The 17,986-nt window shown below is 41.9% G+C and overlaps 1 protein-coding gene across 7 annotated transcripts in view; it reads left to right on the forward strand.

Annotated features, from left to right (window-relative positions):
- Nucleotides 1–12,759, forward strand: part of LOC140359682 (phospholipid-transporting ATPase IH-like) — a 35,078-nt gene extending 22,319 nt beyond the window's left edge. Inside the window, exons 12-32 of one of the 7 annotated variants that reach the window (XR_011926880.1) lie at nucleotides 1,831–2,028; nucleotides 2,106–2,279; nucleotides 2,645–2,811; nucleotides 2,973–3,044; nucleotides 3,518–3,591; nucleotides 3,668–3,771; nucleotides 3,891–4,072; nucleotides 4,389–4,622; nucleotides 4,697–4,868; nucleotides 4,940–5,042; nucleotides 5,117–5,262; nucleotides 5,629–5,688; nucleotides 5,764–5,891; nucleotides 5,969–6,104; nucleotides 6,538–6,561; nucleotides 7,558–7,623; nucleotides 7,899–8,002; nucleotides 8,086–8,251; nucleotides 8,947–9,059; nucleotides 9,502–9,725; nucleotides 10,287–10,414. Coding sequence is in view for 4 of the 7 variants with exons in the window: in XM_072444757.1 (XP_072300858.1) it covers nucleotides 1,831–2,028; nucleotides 2,106–2,279; nucleotides 2,645–2,811; nucleotides 2,973–3,044; nucleotides 3,518–3,591; nucleotides 3,668–3,771; nucleotides 3,891–4,072; nucleotides 4,389–4,622; nucleotides 4,697–4,868; nucleotides 4,940–5,042; nucleotides 5,117–5,262; nucleotides 5,629–5,688; nucleotides 5,764–5,891; nucleotides 5,969–6,104; nucleotides 6,538–6,561; nucleotides 7,558–7,623; nucleotides 7,899–8,002; nucleotides 8,086–8,251; nucleotides 10,287–10,553 (2,577 nt within the window). In the remaining 3 variants the exon portion in view is untranslated. Of the gene's footprint in view, nucleotides 1–1,830; nucleotides 2,029–2,105; nucleotides 2,280–2,644; nucleotides 2,812–2,972; nucleotides 3,045–3,517; nucleotides 3,592–3,667; nucleotides 3,772–3,890; nucleotides 4,073–4,388; nucleotides 4,623–4,696; nucleotides 4,869–4,939; nucleotides 5,043–5,116; nucleotides 5,263–5,628; nucleotides 5,689–5,763; nucleotides 5,892–5,968; nucleotides 6,105–6,537; nucleotides 6,562–7,557; nucleotides 7,624–7,898; nucleotides 8,003–8,085; nucleotides 8,252–8,946; nucleotides 9,060–9,501; nucleotides 9,735–10,286 lie in introns of all 7 variants that reach the window. The other 6 variants (XR_011926878.1, XR_011926879.1, XM_072444759.1 and 3 more) reach the window with 6 other exon arrangements.
- Nucleotides 12,760–17,986: the final 5,227 nt, after the last annotated feature.

The raw sequence follows: 17,986 nt of genomic DNA on the forward strand, positions 1-17,986 counted from the left end.
TGCCAGCTGACTTTATGTCTCTTTTCATGAAGTAAATCTATCTAACTAGGTTTAACTAGTCCCACACATCAGCAATATTTGTATGCATGATTTTTTTGGGCACAGGCACGTCTTTAGAACAGCCATTTTCAGACAGCAAAGTGAAACTGGTGCTGACCGCTTAAGCTCAGTCAATCAGTGCGCTGCTTATGGCTCTTACTTCATGTTACTATGAGATGTAGACCGTGTGCAGTGGTCTGATTTTGTCAAAACTTGCTGCTTTTACAAGATACAATATGGGGGGTTGACATTTCCTCATTTACAATTAAAACGTCAGGTCCCTTTGCTTTAAGGCTTCCAATATGCAGCTCTAAGCTCTTTATCCTGTAATTGATATACCCATTGTTCTTGTTAGTCTGTTCTCTCTTAGTTTCTTACTACTTCCCTCTGATGTGCTCCTAATCCTTCGTATCCTCATCTGTTAAATACAACAACTTTACTTTAATCTCTTCTATGTTCTTTAGCTCCTTTCATATATACGTACCATTACCTCAGTATTGCTAGCATGACTCTAAATGAAACACCGGACATTCTTTCCATTCATTCATGATTCATTATTTTGTTGCATGTTAACACAGGTCATGTGTATCAGTAAAAAAAAAGCCTGAATTAAGAGTCCCGCTCCTGTAACGCCACACTTTTCTTACTCACACACACACACACACAAACAAACACACACACACACACACACACACACACACACAAACACACACACACACACACACAGGGGGCGGGTCCTTCCTTTACCAGGAATCACAGAGAAAGAGCCTGAAAAGACTTCAAACCAAGAGTGAAGCTATAGATAATGAAATATGCAGGCGGAGAATTATCAATCAGCTACAATGCAGAGAGTTTCCTGCATGTGTCCGTGATGTTCACTTTGAAAATAATCACATTTCAGAACTCCTATACTTTTGGAATGTACTTTTTGTGGCAGGAAATAAGGCACAAACCTCACCAGCGATCAAGGACTGGACTGACATAATAACAGATCAGAGAAATGGAAAAAATGACATTCAAACTTAATTTGGAAATGAACAAATTTGTATATTGACCAAATGGGACTTTTCTTTGATTTGAATTTGATTTACCGGTAATAGTATAATTGATGTCTATTTGTATTGTTATTTAAAAAATGGTTGTGTTCTGTTTGTTTTTGTGTTTAATGTTGAATCTTTTTTAAGTTAAGAGGGGGGGAAATCAAAATAGAGATGTTTTACTTCCCATAATGTATTTCGTAAGCAGTGAACTTGTCTAAACCTAGGACTGCACCAGAACTGTACCAGGATTGTAACCATGATTGTTACGAGGGCCTCTTGATAGTCTTGATAGTGAGCAAATGAAGCAGCAGATACACAGGAGGACAGCCACAATGATTTGAAAAAATGTTCAGCATAAAAAGGTTAAAGAACGTTCCAATCCTAAAAATATCTCATTTGAATATAGATACTGCCAAAAATATACTGAGCCTATTGTCATTAGTTGTACTTTAGACTACATTTTAAAATAATGTGGTCCCAAATGTATTTATTTAATTATTTATCAACCTTTATTTAACCAGATAAGAACCCATTGCGCTGGAGAGCTCTTTTTCAAGGGTGGGAGATACTATATACAATGAAAATCATATTCACAACACTGGGTCAATTCTACAACATATTCTGGCCTAAAAGTTATTTACAAATCAAATAAGCCCTTAATGTTTATTTATTTATCTTTTCGCGCAACATGCAATTAAACTTTTGAATTGCTGCCCAGTCCTACTTTTAATAAATATTATTATTTCCGCAGGTCATTCGAGCGTTCACAGATTATCTGGCCTTCATGGTCCTGTTCAACTACATCATCCCTGTGTCCATGTACGTGACTGTAGAGATGCAGAAGTTTTTGGGCTCCTATTTCATCACATGGGATGAGGACATGTTTGATGAGGAGCTGGGAGAGGGAGCGCAGGTCAACACCTCAGATCTGAACGAAGAACTCGGACAGGTGTGTGAAATGCGGTAAACCAAGCTTTCACTTGATTGAACTATCCATGTGCAAATATCTGTGCCTCTGACTTTCAGGTGGAGTATGTGTTCACTGATAAGACCGGCACGCTGACAGAAAACAACATGGAGTTTATCGAGTGCTGTGTTGATGGGAACGTCTACATACCGCACGCCATCTGCAACGGCCAAATCCTCAGCGCTGCCTCCAGTATAGACATGATTGACTCTTCTCCTGGAGGATACCGGAGAGTAAGCATATGTTTGCATAAATAAAACATTCCTAAATCCATCTTCACGGCTTTTTTCTATTATTAATTAAAGTTTTTACACAGATGGCTGCCTTTGGGCATGTAATGTAAAATGTTGTTGTCTAATGTTGTTTCAACAATCTGGCGCACAAAAAGGATGAACGCCGTTTTTGTCAGTGCAATAGTAGTGATTTATTTAGATTTAATAGAATAAAAGTGCAATGCAAGCATAAGGACTTGGATCAAACTTTGATGAACAAAAATGTAAAAAAATCTACAATAGAATATGAACAGGAAAATTCAAACATTTTGTCTTTGTCCTAAAACCATGAATTTGCAGGAATATATGTCTGTTTTTCTGTGCAGGAACATGAGGATCTGTTTTTCCGGGCGTTGTGCCTGTGCCACACAGTTCAGGTCAAAGAAGAAGAGACAGTGGACGGCATCAAGAGAGGCATCCACCAGGGCAGACCCACCTCTTTCTACATCTCCTCCTCACCCGATGAGGTCGCTCTAGTGGAGGGAATGAAAAGGTGCTGCACATGCTGCTTTCAGACTGTTTAAGCAGTATTTTCCCCAATATACAATAAACTCGTTTTGTCACTTCATGTTTCAATTTGAAACGACCCTATGTCTATCTTCCCCAACTTCACACAGATAATATAGGCTCATTTTGCTTTGTTTTCTTTGCCAGGCTGGGCTACACTTACTTGCGCCTGAGAGACAACCACATGGAGATACTCAACAAAGATGATGAGATTGAAAGGTTGGTCGGCTAAGTGTTTCTTGCGGTTACAGCCCTGTGAATAAAAAGCAAGTCATTTGGATTATGGAGTTGTGGTCGCATAGTGTCTGCCTGAGGAGAAGCTGCTCTCATCATGTTACACAAAGTACAACCACAAGAAAGTGGAAAGTTTAAACAATGTGAAATGTCAGCAGTGCTTCATTGTGATTGTGGCTGTAGTTTCTTCAGAAGCAAGTGCCTGTATCCCTCTCAGCCGTGGCCTGTCAGTAGTGAGCTATTTAAATACACAGTGGAGGTGGGGAGAGGGTGATGTCCATTCTGCATCTCTGAAGATTTAGATGGAATGAGAATTAGGCTTCGCTTCTCTTTTTAGGAACGTATGAACATCCATGAAAATAAGCTCTTGGTGTGCATGTACTTAAATGTAAAAAGTACATACTAGCCTATGTTGACTTGACAAGACAGTTATTGTATTTTTTATATTTTGGTTACAGGTTTGAGTTGTTACATGTCCTAAACTTTGATTCTGTCAGAAGAAGAATGAGCGTTATTGTCAGATCAAGCTCAGGTAAATGCATATAAACCTATTATTAGCCCTGCAGCCAATCTTAGTCTGTCTAAAATAATAACTGTCTGTGCTTCAGGAGAACTCCTGCTGTTCTGTAAAGGAGCAGATTCATCCATATTCCCGCGGGTGGTGTCTGGGAAAGTGGCGCAGGTTAAAGCACATGTGGAGCAGAATGCAGTGGTAAATGCTCTGTCTTTTATAAATAGACTTGCTAGCAATATGTTCTCAATAGTCTGTTCATTCTAGTTTAATTTATGTTGGTCATTGATGTGTCATTGACATCTCTTTTTTATTTTCAGGAGGGGCTGAGGACTCTGTGCGTCGCCTATAAACGTTTGTCAGAGGCAGAGTACCAGGAGGCGTGTCACTGTCTGACAGAAGCCAAGTTGGCCCTGCAGGACAGGGAGCAGAGGCTGGCACACGCCTACGACATCATTGAGAGGGACCTGGTTCTTTTGGGTGCTACAGCTGTGGAGGACAGGTCAGTCAAACACACCGGTGACAAATGAGTGAAATAGTGCAGCAAACAAACTGTATTTCAAGTACTATCAACAAAACCTTTAGGTGACTTTGAGCCCTGTAATAAAAGGATAAATAAAACAAGGCTCTAAGGTGTGGATGGTGGTTTCCCTAACCAAGGGAGCTGTCTGATTGAAAACATGGCATTGGTTAGTGCTCGTGGGTGGTCAGGCATTGATGAATTGTCTCCAAAGGGCAATAAATTGATTAAAGTTTTGATGGATGCTCTAACCTAGCATACTGACGATTTAAATCTTTATTGACTTATTGATGCCCAGGCTCCAAGAGAAAGCTGCAGACACCATTGAATCACTGCACAAGGCTGGGATGAAAGTTTGGGTCCTGACAGGGGACAAAATGGAGACGGCAGCTGCTACCTGCTATGCTAGCAAGCTTTTCCGTCGCAGCACCCAGATCCTGGAGCTGACCAAGAAACGCACAGAGGAGCAGAGTCTGCATGATGTTCTTTTCGAACTAAACAGGACAGTCCTCAGGCAGCGCTCCATTTCTGGGTATGTTTGAATGCTCTCTACTGAACTCCTCTTTACTTCACATCTACACTGCCTCATGCCATGTTGTGCTGCAGCCTGTCAGTGGACTGCATGGACTTCGGCCTAATCATTGATGGGGCCACATTCTCTGCTGTTCTGAGGCCCAACCCGGACGGCACTGGGAACTACAGAGAGATCTTCCTCGAGATCTGTCGAAACTGCAGTGCTGTCCTCTGCTGTCGCATGGCGCCGCTGCAGAAAGCGCAGGTGAAAAACACCTCTCAATGTGCAAACCTTTATGGTGTATATTTAACTAAGACAAGTGTTATGTTACACAGATTGTGAAACTAATAAAAGCTTCTAAAGAGCATCCAATAACTCTTGCCATTGGTGATGGAGCCAATGATGTCAGCATGATCCTGGAGGCACATGTGGGCATTGGTAAGTTAATATACATATTCAATTCTTGACCATTTTAAAAACGTCTCTAAATAATTTTTCTGGTGTGTTTTAAGGGATCATGGGTAAAGAAGGCCGACAAGCAGCAAGAAACAGTGACTATGCCATCCCAAAGTTTAAGCATCTAAAGAAGATACTCCTTGTGCATGGGCACTACTACTACATTCGAATAGCTGAACTTGTTCAGTACTTCTTCTACAAGGTATACCAGTAATTAAAAATATATTGTGTATCCATTGCTAGTCTTTTAATCACTGCATTGTAAACCCTGGGGAAACATTGTGTTACAAAAAATCGTATTTGAGCGCTCCTGTGACAGATTACTGGATTCATGAATCCCCAGTGCAACATTCACTCCTGGATTTGTGGCTTCAGTGATTGGTGTGGGCGTCTTTCACACACGCTCTGCCCTGCCAACGGATTCATTTTTACAGACCCCTTCTTAACGGCCCACTCAGCAAGCTTAGTTTATAGCTCACAGTCTGGCATAAAATCACAACAGAAATGTGTAGAAAGTAGCATTTTACCTTTTTTATATAAGCTAATTTGTTTTATTTATTCCTTCCAGAATGTATGCTTCATATTCCCACAGTTCCTGTATCAGTTTTTCTGTGGATTTTCCCAACAAGTAAGTTTCAAGTATCCTAATGTTTCGACTAGTCTTCCTGCCTTGATGAGAATTGTTCATGTGTTTTCTCCTTAGCCTCTTTATGACACAGCCTATCTAACACTGTACAACATCAGCTTCACCTCGCTGCCCATCCTCCTGTACAGCTTAGTGGAGCAGCACGTGTCTGTAGAGACGCTGAAGAAGGATCCTTCATTGTACAGGTGATAAGCACTTCCCCCTATGACATAAGGTGACAAAATATTCTCATTATTGACTAAATGATTCTGTGTCTAATTAGGGATATTGCAAAGAATTCACTCCTCCGCTGGCCGGTCTTCCTCTACTGGACGTGTCTGGGAGTGTTTGACGCAGTAATCTTCTTCTTTGGTGCCTACTTTCTGTTTGACAACACCACATTCACCAGCAATGGCCAGGTAAACAAATATTATTATTAAATCATATTTTTCTTAAACATAAATGCATTACAATGTTTTTGGGGCTGGATAAAACTCAAAAGATACTCTTTTTTTTTTAAAGGAAAACTCATTTCCATTTCCATTAGTGTTATAACACATAGAAGATTTGTTGAGATGTGGTGCTGGGGATTTTTAACAATTCAGAATTTGTTCTACAGCACTCCTATAGGTCAGCAACACGCAGTAGGATGCCATTCATCGACAATGCAATAGCATCTTTCTCTGTATTGTTAATTTGTATCATGTCAACAGTTTGGATGGCCTTTGGTCCTGTTTTTAAGTTAAAACATCCTGATATTCATTTTTTGCCCTTTGTCCTGATTCTTTTCTCTTCTCTTCCCCTCCTCTCTCTGCTTCCTCTCTTTATTTTGCTCCCTCTCTTCTTCTGTAGCTTATGACCACCAACACGCAGATGGTAAGCCTATCTCCCTCCCTGTCAGCTCTGTCTTTTACGCCTCTTTTTTGTTCTGTTGCACCGTTTAAGCTTTCTGTTTGACTGCTTCATCCTCAGCCATCTCCTCTCTCACCACCACTCATGCACTGAAGTTTTCTATCATGACATTATTCCTCCTAATCTCTGTAAAGCCCTGAATCCAGCACCTGTTCCATACGATCCACTGACAGTAGAAACCTTAGATCCTCCCCTACATTATCCTTCTGTTTTGTTAAGCTAGAAGCAACATTAGTGCGAGCACTGTAGAGCCTTTTTCAACATCTGTTTGTTTTTCTGTCTGTGTTTGTGGATTCATGTATTTGTCTATATGTGTCAGTCGGTGTACTCATGCATTCAGAGAGCCTCTAACTTACTAACTAAACACTAGGAATTGGCGATATTGTGACAAAAATCTAATTTTGATTGTTGTGATGATCTATTCTTGTGATTTTGGCATATCTGTTTAATGCTGCTCTCCGCTTAAACACGTAACACTTTTCACACCCACTGCCCCTATTGGTCGGCCTCTGTAAGGCTATGTGTGAGTGACAGCTGGATTTAACCAATCCAAAAGAGCACATGAATGATGATAAATCAATGTGATAAAATCAAAGTCGCAATCTGGCTCCAGGACAACTGTATATTTTTGCTATATCGCCCACTCATAGTGATAGACATGGAATGACTTGCAAATGTGACTCTTATGTCAATACATTTAAAGTAGAATAAAATCTATTAATTTGACTATAAATGCTGACAACGTCTTCTCTACTGCCCAATTTACAAGCGGGAAGTATAATCCAAGCTCAATCAAGTTGCAAGTTGCACCTCTTTTTTCGATCTGAGTTCATTAATACACCAAATCAAATCAAAGAGAATGCTTCACACAGACAACATTACCTTCTGGGCTAGATTGCCCATGGACGAAATGTCTCTAATAACTAAGAATACATTTCCATATTTGTATTTCTTTTACAGATGTTTGGCAACTGGACATTTGGGACTCTAGTCTTCACTGTGCTTGTGTTCACCGTGACACTAAAGGTATGTGAATTGGATCTGTAGTAATTATGCAACAGTCTGATATGTTGCTTTTGCATTATTCATACAATGTCTGCATCTTTGAAAAGGAGATGTTAATACATCAGTCCGTTAGTGTGTGTGGAGAGCATAGGAATAAGCTTGTAGCATGTTAACCAGGCTGTTACATAAATGATCGACTACACGACGTTTTCACAACACTAAAAGCCCAAAGGCACTGGCATTGACTTTATTGACTTGTGCGAGTGTTTACTCTGTATATATTCTCTCTGTTCTAGCTTGCCTTGGATACACACCACTGGACCTGGATCAATCACTTTGTCATCTGGGGGTCATTACTGTTTTACGTCATCTTCTCGCTTCTCTGGGGAGGCATAATTTGGTATTACATATAACTTTATCGTAGTCACTAATAGTAATGCTGTTCATTCAGTTCAAACTAACTGTCACTATTCTTTTTTTCAGGCCGTTCCTCAACTACCAGAGGATGTACTATGTGTTCATGCAGATGCTCTCCAGTGGTCCAGCTTGGCTCAGCATCATCTTGCTCATTACTGTCAGCCTGCTGCCAGATGTCATCAAGAAAGTCCTGTGTAGAGCAATATGTCCCACTGCAACTGAGCGGGCACAGGTAAGATCTTTCTGCACTGCTTTTCAAACTTTAACAGATATAGAGTTCTACGTCAACAGATGCGTAATATTGTGAATGTTGTCTATTTATTTTAGATCTTTATATTAAGATGTAGCATGCGTAGAGTAACAACATATTTTTATCATGCTTATAATATTAATAATAATAGCAAAGTGTATATTCAGCAAATGTAGTGGTTTTGTTTATAATGAATATTATATATAGCTATTAAATATTATATTAATCTATCATCCAATGCTTTCTCAAACTGACTGCATTAATATATTCTATTTTAACACTTTGTATCACTAAACTAAGAACACTACACTTGTATACATGCACCTATCTCCCTCTTAATAACCTCAAACATCCTATGACAAATATCTTTGAGCATTATTTAGTTTAACCTTTTGCCTCTTATGGCTGACTTCAGCTCAGGAGAAAATGACTGACCTCTGACAGATTTCTTCCTGCTGTGCTTTTTCTTCTCTTTTCTCTGCTTTGTGCTTTCAAACGGACCCCTATTATCCAAATTCACACCACCCTCCCTTTCTTCTCTCACCTTCTTCTTTTAACTGACCCCTTTTAAACGCCTGTCATCACCACTTCCATCTTCTTTCTTTTCATCTCTGCCATTATTCCCCTCTTGCCCTTTCCTGCCTCTGCCCATGTGGCCTCTTTGGTGGTGACCACAGTCCACTCGCCCGTGCCTTACTGTGGAGCCCTCCACCATCTTCATGCTTTCTCAGTCGTCCAGCAGAATGAGTTTCTGATTGGTTCACACAGACAACAGGAGCAGGAAGAGGAGGTGACTCTCTCTTTAAGCTCTCGTCACCTCTGCATGTACAATGGCATGTTGTAAATAACATTTTAACATAAACGAACCCGTGGAGTCATGCTCATCTTGTCAACTATTGGTATATTGCTACTGTATGTTGATGTTTCATCCTCCATGTGTCATGTGAATGTGTAAATCTCTAGTAATTTAATGTAACCTTTCCACTATTCGAGTCAGAATAATAAACTAGATTATTGCATTAGTTATATGAATGCATTACAGCTCCTTGCTCATTGCAATTGTTTTATTTTGACGTGAATGTTCATTATGGGGACAGCTCTTTGAACGTCAAGCTTGCAGAGCAAACTTAAACACATACAGATAACAAACAAAGCTTAATCATTATCCTATAATATTGATACAGTCTAGTGGATAATGTTCGTAATTATATTGCCTGTACAATTATCCACAGAGGGTAATGACAGAAGGGGTCCTGGATGACTTTGTGGCCCCTGGACCCCTTGGTGGCGGGGCAGGCACTACAGAGAGACCGGCTGCGTGTTGATAGGACCGGCGAAGAGGGCAGTGGAGGCAAAGCTGCTAGAACCTATGACTCCACGATGTCACATGACCACAGCCCCCCAAAAACCTCAGCAAATCGTAGACCTACTCTGTAGCCGGGCTGAGGTTACCATGGTTACAACGGTGGGAGTGCTGGGTCTATTGGGCATGCTGTTGGGCTGAGGCTGAGCTTTGGGGAGATTTTTGGAGATACTTTTACTTGACTCTGAGAAGTTCTTTTAATGCATGCTTGATTGCCTGCTGTTTGTGCTAATGGAATTGATTGACAAAAATAACTGTTAAAAAAGCTGTGTTTTCGTACATTCAGATAAGCTGGGCTATTAAAAAACAAAGTATTACTTTGTTTACGACTTAACTGCATGATCTCAGCATTTACACACTAATGCCATCTAGTGTTTGCAGGTGAAATAACATGCTTTTGCTTCTCATTTCATCTGCATGTCTAACATAAACCAATAACTACCATTATTGTGTGTATAATTCAAAGTACTTAGAGGGCTTTTTTGATGATTGTTTATGTAAATATACATTTTGCTATTTTAACTGGATAATACGTAAATGCCCTTAGACAACATAAAAACAAGCCTTCTGAATATTATCTTGGTGGGCAATGGTCATGCAGCTATTGTCTAATTCCATTCCACCCTGTTAATGATATATTTTTTTTCTTTTAAGGGGAACGAGAAGATGGTGCGAGGTGTTTTGGCCGATTTGACTCCTCTGTCGTCACGGCGATCCTACAGAAGCACGAGCGCCAACTCGTCCCACCGGAGCACAGCCGAGGCCCTGCCGCTCTGCATGTCGGACCCTCTACCCCAAAAGATACTGACTCACCTGACAGAGAGGGGAGGGGCAGACGTGTACGCCCTCAGCCCCTATTTGCTCCGTCTGTCCGGGGCGGGATTTGCCCACTACGCTCCAGGTCCAGAGACAACTGTATGAAGCTGCAACTCGCTCATTTTATTCGCCTCGCACAAAGTGTAAGTGCGACTACAATTCTCGTCTCACGGACAAGAGAACGTCAAAATCACATCCTTCATGCTCTGTTCACCCTGTGCATTTTTGGGCTACAAACCCACATACTTTGGTGATCTGTTTTTCTTTCTAATGTCATCAAATCTTTTACACAAAATGTTGGAATTGCATCTAAACCTCTGAGCAAAGGGGGAACTATGTGCATTTTCCTGCATAACAGAGCACTCCTGTTAAACATGTCAAGTAATGGACTTTTTGTATATATTTTTTCAGTCATGACATTGCCTGTTCCCACACCCCTTTGTAATCACTTAAATGTACATACATGGTCGGGCCAAGTAAAGGGCAGTCCTTAAGTCTCAGCCCTTTAGGAGTGCTTGCGAGCGAGTGCATGTGTGTGAGAGTGAGCGGATGCTTGCAGTTGCATGCATGACTTTTGCCTGTCAAGTGTGCGTTTGTTTGTGACACACCTTTGCCTTACAGGTACCACACAGCAGCTGCAGCAGGCTAGGAGCCAAAGGAGAGAGGTGGAAAAAGTGGAAACATACAAAGCCTTAGACACAAACACACTTTTTAACGTAAGGAAGGAAATGGGGTGTTTTCTAGGGAGATGTGCTGTATTCTAGCCACCCTGCCTTAATTCATACATATAGTCATCTAAGCTGTTTATACTTCCCCAATATGGTTCAAATAAATACCTTCCACATACTTATCTATTTGGTACTGTGTGTCAATGTCCATCTCGTCTGTTATGATCATTTGTTTGCTAATCGGCCTCTGTAGCATGCTAACCATTGGCTGCCTGTTAATCCACCCTTCTCTCAGATATGTCCCTTCCCATTTTGTTTCAACCACATCCATGCTGTACCCACTCGCGGTCATGTTGAACAACTACAGCTTTGTGAAAAACAGTTGCCCCAATGGTAGAAGTAGGTCTGCTCTACCATTGGTGTTCTTCCTGTGGCATTGTTTGCATAAGTGTTTGCAGCCACGCTTTTTCAAGGTTATGCAAAAGTCTGTTGGAATGCTATTGTCTCGTTCGTCATATTAAGGTTCCCCCTCTGTTGTATTTTTAATGAGTTGTCTTGTACTGTTTAATGGCAGCCACTGTTGATGTATGGATGTAAGTTAAATTTTTATATATAATATATTTTGGTGAAAATGGGTGTAGTCGGTGGAGGTAAGACGGAGACTTGAAAAGGCGATGTCACAATCAAATCGACTGAATGTTGAACTATCCATTGTGTTCATCACTTGAAGAATGTAGCTTATAATGGATACACCTTTTTATTGCTGTTCTATTTGTCCAAAGCATATCTTTCATAACACAACTACTGATGTATTTTTGAATGTCTAACTATGAAGGGTTTTTGCATGTGCATTTGTATCTGTTCATTGTTGAGTATTTTCATGAGGCACATTTTTATTATTTTATCAGTGAAAAGGATAGGAATTTAATGTATTTCGTTTCTTTGTCTGATTTGGGATCAAATTCAGGACCTCCATAGGTGAAGAGAAAGGCCTAAGTGCTTTCAATGCAATGTCACTGTGTTGCTACCGTACAGTCATTTATCTCTTGCAGAGTTTATTCCACTTTATTCGTATTGTTGTCTTTATCGTGTGTTTTTTTCATGTGAATATTTAATTTTGCTATTTTTGTATCCTAGAGAAAAAAAGTCTATATTTTAGCTTTGTTGGAATGTGTTTAACCAAAATAAGAGCTTATGTGTTAATAGAAAATGATCACTATATATACACACACACTGCACTTTGACAACATATTGGTTTTTAACTTCTCGCTCTTCCTCACAATGTATTTATTTTTCAAAGAATAACATAGTAGGTGAGAAAAAGTGACCAAATTACTCTTTTGGATTGAGTGTCTGTGGTTTCTATTGCACCAGCTTTTTCTGCTAAAGAGAATGTCAAACTGCTTTTCTAAGTCCTTTGGCACAACAGCAGGTGCTCGTCCTGTCAACTCTGAGCTGAAGATCTGTGTCATCACACACCGTCAGTACAGCAGTGTCTGTATTTACTAAACAGGAGATTTTTCTTACTTCAATAAAGATTTTAAAAGAAGTGTATTTGTTGACCTTTGTCAGCCTGTCTGTAGCAAATAAGGGCAAAGCACTGTAATGTCATCTGCTTGTAATAAAGAAAGACTAAAACATGATTATGTCTCTGGCTCTTTTCTTCACCCTGTCATGTGTAACATGTGACTGTTGTTCATGGATATGGGCCAAGAGGGACTGTCCTTTGTATTTTAAAATACACAGTAAAGTACAAATACAGAGCTTTAAAAACATTATATTCAAGACTGCTTATGAAATGACAAAGAAGCCAAATTTTCAAAAACAAGTGACAGTTTTCGTTAAAAAAAAGAATAGGTAAATGTAATACAAAAACAACAGAAGACGCCCCGTGGACAAGCTTCACTGAGGCTTGGCTCCTGGCTGACATCTGGCACGACCCCGGAGGCAATGTCCAAGAGGTCGTTGCACCACTGAGCTGAGAAAAGGCTGCAAACTGTGCAAAGCCATCACAACATGGACATTCAGAGACACTTCTGATGAACTCCCTTTAGGCAAGCACGTGCTCCTGGTAAGTTAACTTTAGTGAACGGCATGTTTAAGTACAAATTAAGTTGGTCTATGTGTTAGTCATAAAAGTGTATTTTCTACATTTTATATACTGTGAATTTAATACAAACTCATCCACTTCCCTCTTTTATTAAAAACTGGATAAGAGAGCAGTGTAATCATGTTATGTTTATTCATATATATATATATATATATATATATATATATATATATATATATATATATATATATATATATATTTTTTTTTTAAAGGGCCAGATATAAAAAAAACATGTATCTTTGTGCTTGAAGCCAGAGCACAGCACATATCTCTGGAGGGCTTTTAACACATAACACAGAAGAGGAATGAAATGACATTGATACAGAAACATGTACAGCATAAACACAGAGAGACACAATAGAAACATATTAAACGTGTGTGCAGTGCAGCTGATGGCACATCAAAAAGTGTCTTTCTTTTTTTAATATGCCAGGTTTTGTCACAGATTTTAAATGGACAGGGAGCGTATTCCACAACTTCCTTCACTATGTGCAGAGCCCTCTGCACACTTGAGAGTCCAAAAAAAGCTCTATGCATATTATTTAGGCAGCTGTTTGGCCCAAACAAAATTGCTGGTAATTTGGCAGATAGTCATTAAAAAGTTATTAAATTAGGCATGTCTTCTTTTCTGTCCTATTTAGAAATATCAGAAGATGCATTTATTAATTCTTGACAATTTGATCTATTCTAATTTACAATAGGCCAAGAGAGATACCAATAGGAACACGTTTCAGAACATGCATTTCACCAGAACACCAATATTACCAATGCTATACTTTTAATGTCCACTGGGTGTCACTAGAGCATTTAGTATGTGAGACAGGACTGCAGCGCTGACCTTCATTTCCCCTCCCCTTTCTGTGTGCCAGGACTGCAGCATCATCAGCACCACCAGAGCTGAGCGGGCTGAGAAAGACAGGGGCATGCATGTGTGAATAAGCCTGCTTTCTGCTCCACTTCCTCATCTCCTCCATCAGCGCCGTCTCCGTCTCCCCTCCCTTCTTCTACCGGATCCATCCAGTAAGCCTGTTATTTCACTAACACTAGTCTCACGCAGCATCCTCGAAAGCACCTATATCTCATCCAGCAGGGCAGAGCTGTGACACACGCCCCCTCTTCCCCTGAGATTCCTTTAGCCATAGCCATCATTTCTACTGCGCCTTGATGCACACCCCTGTCCTCTCTCTTCTGCAGGGCGTCCAAGAAACAAGCAGGCAAGCTGTCTCTTCTTCCTAGGAAAGCGTTTGTCGCCTGGACAGCTGGACTGCCGCTGTCCCTCTGGAGGATGATCCTGTGGATGAAGACCCAGGACATGGCATTAGGAGAGCTGCTGGAAAGACTGAAGACTGTTATCAAAACCATAGGTGGGTGTCAACATGTAGATTCTTCTTTAGCTCATGGCTTTGTGTAGCTATCATCCATCTGCAGTGCTTTTGGGTTTGATTGTGTTGAGCTATTACCTTAGTCTGTAAAGCATATGACGCTCTTAATGTAGAAGATGGCTTATTTGATTCCCTGCTCCACCCACTGTTTGCATCTTCATTGTATAGAGCTTGGAAGAGACACATTGACCCATATATTATACATACATTACTACTTACCATAACATTTCAAAGATAGAGCAGTGATCTGGAATCTCAAGAATAATATGCAGCAGGCCTAAGTGCAGTACTTTGTGCAACAGAGCTTAGCATCCAGCTCTTTGGCTGACCAAAACCTCTTGTCATTTTACAAACAAAATATTGAAGTAATGTAATAATGATAAATGGCTCTCGTTCTTGTTGCTTCGTCTAGCTTCATCTTTGCAAATCAAATGCATGCACTTACATGCTTTTGCTGTATTTTCTCTCTTTTGATCCATTTATAGAGAATGTATTCAATCCACTTATACCATCAAAATAGAGCTACTCAACCACATTGGATGCACATATATGCTCAGAGCAGATGGGGCATTGCGAAACCTGCTATATTTATCTTGTACAGATTGGTTTTCCCATATTAATATATGAAATGAGCTGAAGAGCTCATGAAATGCAATAACATTAAAGTATTTTTGGCCTGTTGTACTTTGATGTTCATTACTTAGATGTGATGTTTCAATTGGTTCATTTCTATTGCAAAATCATAATGTAGAGAACATGAATCTTATTTCATGTCCTATACATTATTTGAAATGAATTGGTTGGTTTAGCTCTGGCCATCAGTTTACCATTGAGCCATCTAACCAATCACTACAGAAACCTGATCCATCTTTCTTCCAATCCAAGTTTGTGTTACTTCTTATCAGAAAAGGTTTACTGCCATTGTCCAGATGGACCATAGCCTCCTGTCTGTGGGAAGTGGCTCAAATAGTCCGTGTCCACGGTGCAAAGGGTCGGCTGAGCAAAGCGCACAATGTGCTGTGGTCTCTGTTTGTCCCTGGCTGTGGCTCCAGCGTACCACACGCTGATGGAGGAGGTGAGGATGGACTCAATGATGGCTGTGTAGAACTGCACCATCATCTCCGCTGTCAGATTGGCTATCCTCAGCTGCCACAGGAAGTACATCCTCTGCTGGGCCTTCTTGATGAGGGAGCTGATGGTGGGCTCCCACTTGAGGTCCCGGGTGATGGTGGTGCTGAGGAAGCGGAGGGAGTCCACAGTGGTGATGGGGGAGTCTGTGATGGTGAGGGGGGGCTGGGGGGCTGAAGTCCACGATCATCTCCACTGTCTTCTGGACGTTGAGCTCCAGGTTGTTACCGCTGCACCAGGACACCAGCCGGTCCACCTCCGTCCTGTAGACAGACTCATCCCTGTTTGAGATGAGCCCGATGAGGGTGGTGTCGTCCGCAAACTTAAATTAGTTTTACGGAGTCGTGGCTGGAGGTGCAGCAGTTTGTGTACAGGGAGAAGAGCAGGGGAGAAAGTACACAGCCCTGTGGAACTCCTGTGCTGATTGTCCGAGTGTCTGAGACATTCTTCCCCAGTGGCACGCACTGGCTCCGATCTGTCAGGAAGTCAGTGATCCACCTGTAGGTGGAGTCAGGCACATTGAGCTGGGAGAGTATGTCCTGGAGCAGAGCGGGGAAGATGGTGTTGAATGCAGAGCTGAAGTCCACAAACAGGTATGAAGCTATTTCTAATGCAGAATGATCCTTAATTATTTAGTTCCCTGAAAAATACTGAGGAAAATATGGTGTCAGAGTGGGTGCTGCATTAAAACATAAAAGTGAAATAAACTTCACATATTCCTAAACAGACACTGTCCCAAGCTGCAGTATGCATGCGAGGCAGTGCTGGGGCAGAGCTGGGGCAGAGCTGGGGCAGTGCTGGGGCAGTGCTGGGGCAGAGCTGGGGCAGTGCTGGGGCAGTGCTGGGGCAGAGCTGGGGCAGAGCTGGGGCAGTGCTGGGGCAGAGCTGGGGCTGGGGCAGTGCTGGGGCAGTGCTGGGGCAGTGCTGGGGCAGAGCTGGGGCAGTGCTGGGGCAGAGCTGGGGCTGGGGCAGTGCTGGGGCAGTGCTGGGGCAGAGCTGGGGCTGGGGCAGTGCTGGGGCAGTGCTGGGGCAGAGCTGGGGCTGGGGCAGTGCTGGGGCAGTGCTGGGGCAGAGCTGGGGCAGTGCTGGGGCAGAGCTGGGGCAGTGCTGGGGCAGAGCTGGGGCAGTGCTGGGGCAGTGCTGGGGGAGAGCTGGGGCAGTGCTGGGGCAGTGCTGGGGCAGTGCTGGGGCAGAGCTGGGGCAGAGCTGGGGCAGTGCTGGGGCAGTGCTGGGGCAGTGCTGGGGCAGTGCTGGGGCAGAGCTGGGGCTGGGGCAGTGCTGGGGCAGTGCTGGGGCAGAGCTGGGGCTGGGGCAGTGCTGGGGCAGTGCTGGGGCAGTGCTGGGGCAGTGCTGGGGCAGAGCTGGGGCAGAGCTGGGGCTGGGGCAGAGCTGGGGCTGGGGCAGTGCTGGGGCAGTGCTGGGGCAGAGCTGGGGCTGGGGTAGAGCTGGGGCAGTACTGGGGCTGGGGCAGTGCTGGGGAAGGAGGGTGAGAGCTGTAATCGGCTCATCATAGTGAGTAAGGCTGATCGCTCCAGACAGAACTGAGGAAGAGAGAGTGAGGGAGAGCAACTAACAGACACTGTGTCAACTGCAGCAGAAACAAAACAGTCTGTAATGTTGTTACTGCTACTTTGTTTAGCTCTTAAAGGCAATAGAAATATACAAAATGTACATAAGTCATGATAAAACAAAATTTGGTTCTGGTTCCAGTAAAATTGTTGACATTTTGTGTCATATTGCCCACTGGGGCCAGTGCCATGATTTGATACGATACACAATACATGGCTCATGATGCAATAATATCACAATTTATATTACATGCAATCATAAATATAATGCACAAAATATATTGCTATTTTTAAGTACCAAATACATTATAAGAACAGTATTTCTTTATTAAACCTCTACCTGTACTTGATATGAAGTAGACCTTTTTAATCATCAAAACTATGAATTACAAAACAAGGCTTTTTTCACAATTGTGCCACTGTCACAGAATGGTTTTGTGAAATCTAAAAATACTCATGGTGATATATCGATACAGCAGCTCACAATATTGATGTTGTATCAACAACACAATAACACAATGTACACAATACATCCGTATGTCAGTATTTTAGCTCACCCCTACTACAAGTCCACAAAGGTGAAGAGCAGACACAGGTTCATCCATGTCTGAGCCTTGTTATTGTGCTGATCATAGGTGCTTCCATTGACTTGGAACAGGCCAGTTGACCCACTTCCACTGAT

Source organism: Eucyclogobius newberryi, unplaced genomic scaffold, assembly GCF_026437365.1.
Source record: "Eucyclogobius newberryi isolate DKJ021-1_F unplaced genomic scaffold, fEucNew1.0.hap1 SCAF_14, whole genome shotgun sequence".
NCBI classification, from domain to species: domain Eukaryota; kingdom Metazoa; phylum Chordata; class Actinopteri; order Gobiiformes; family Gobiidae; genus Eucyclogobius; species Eucyclogobius newberryi.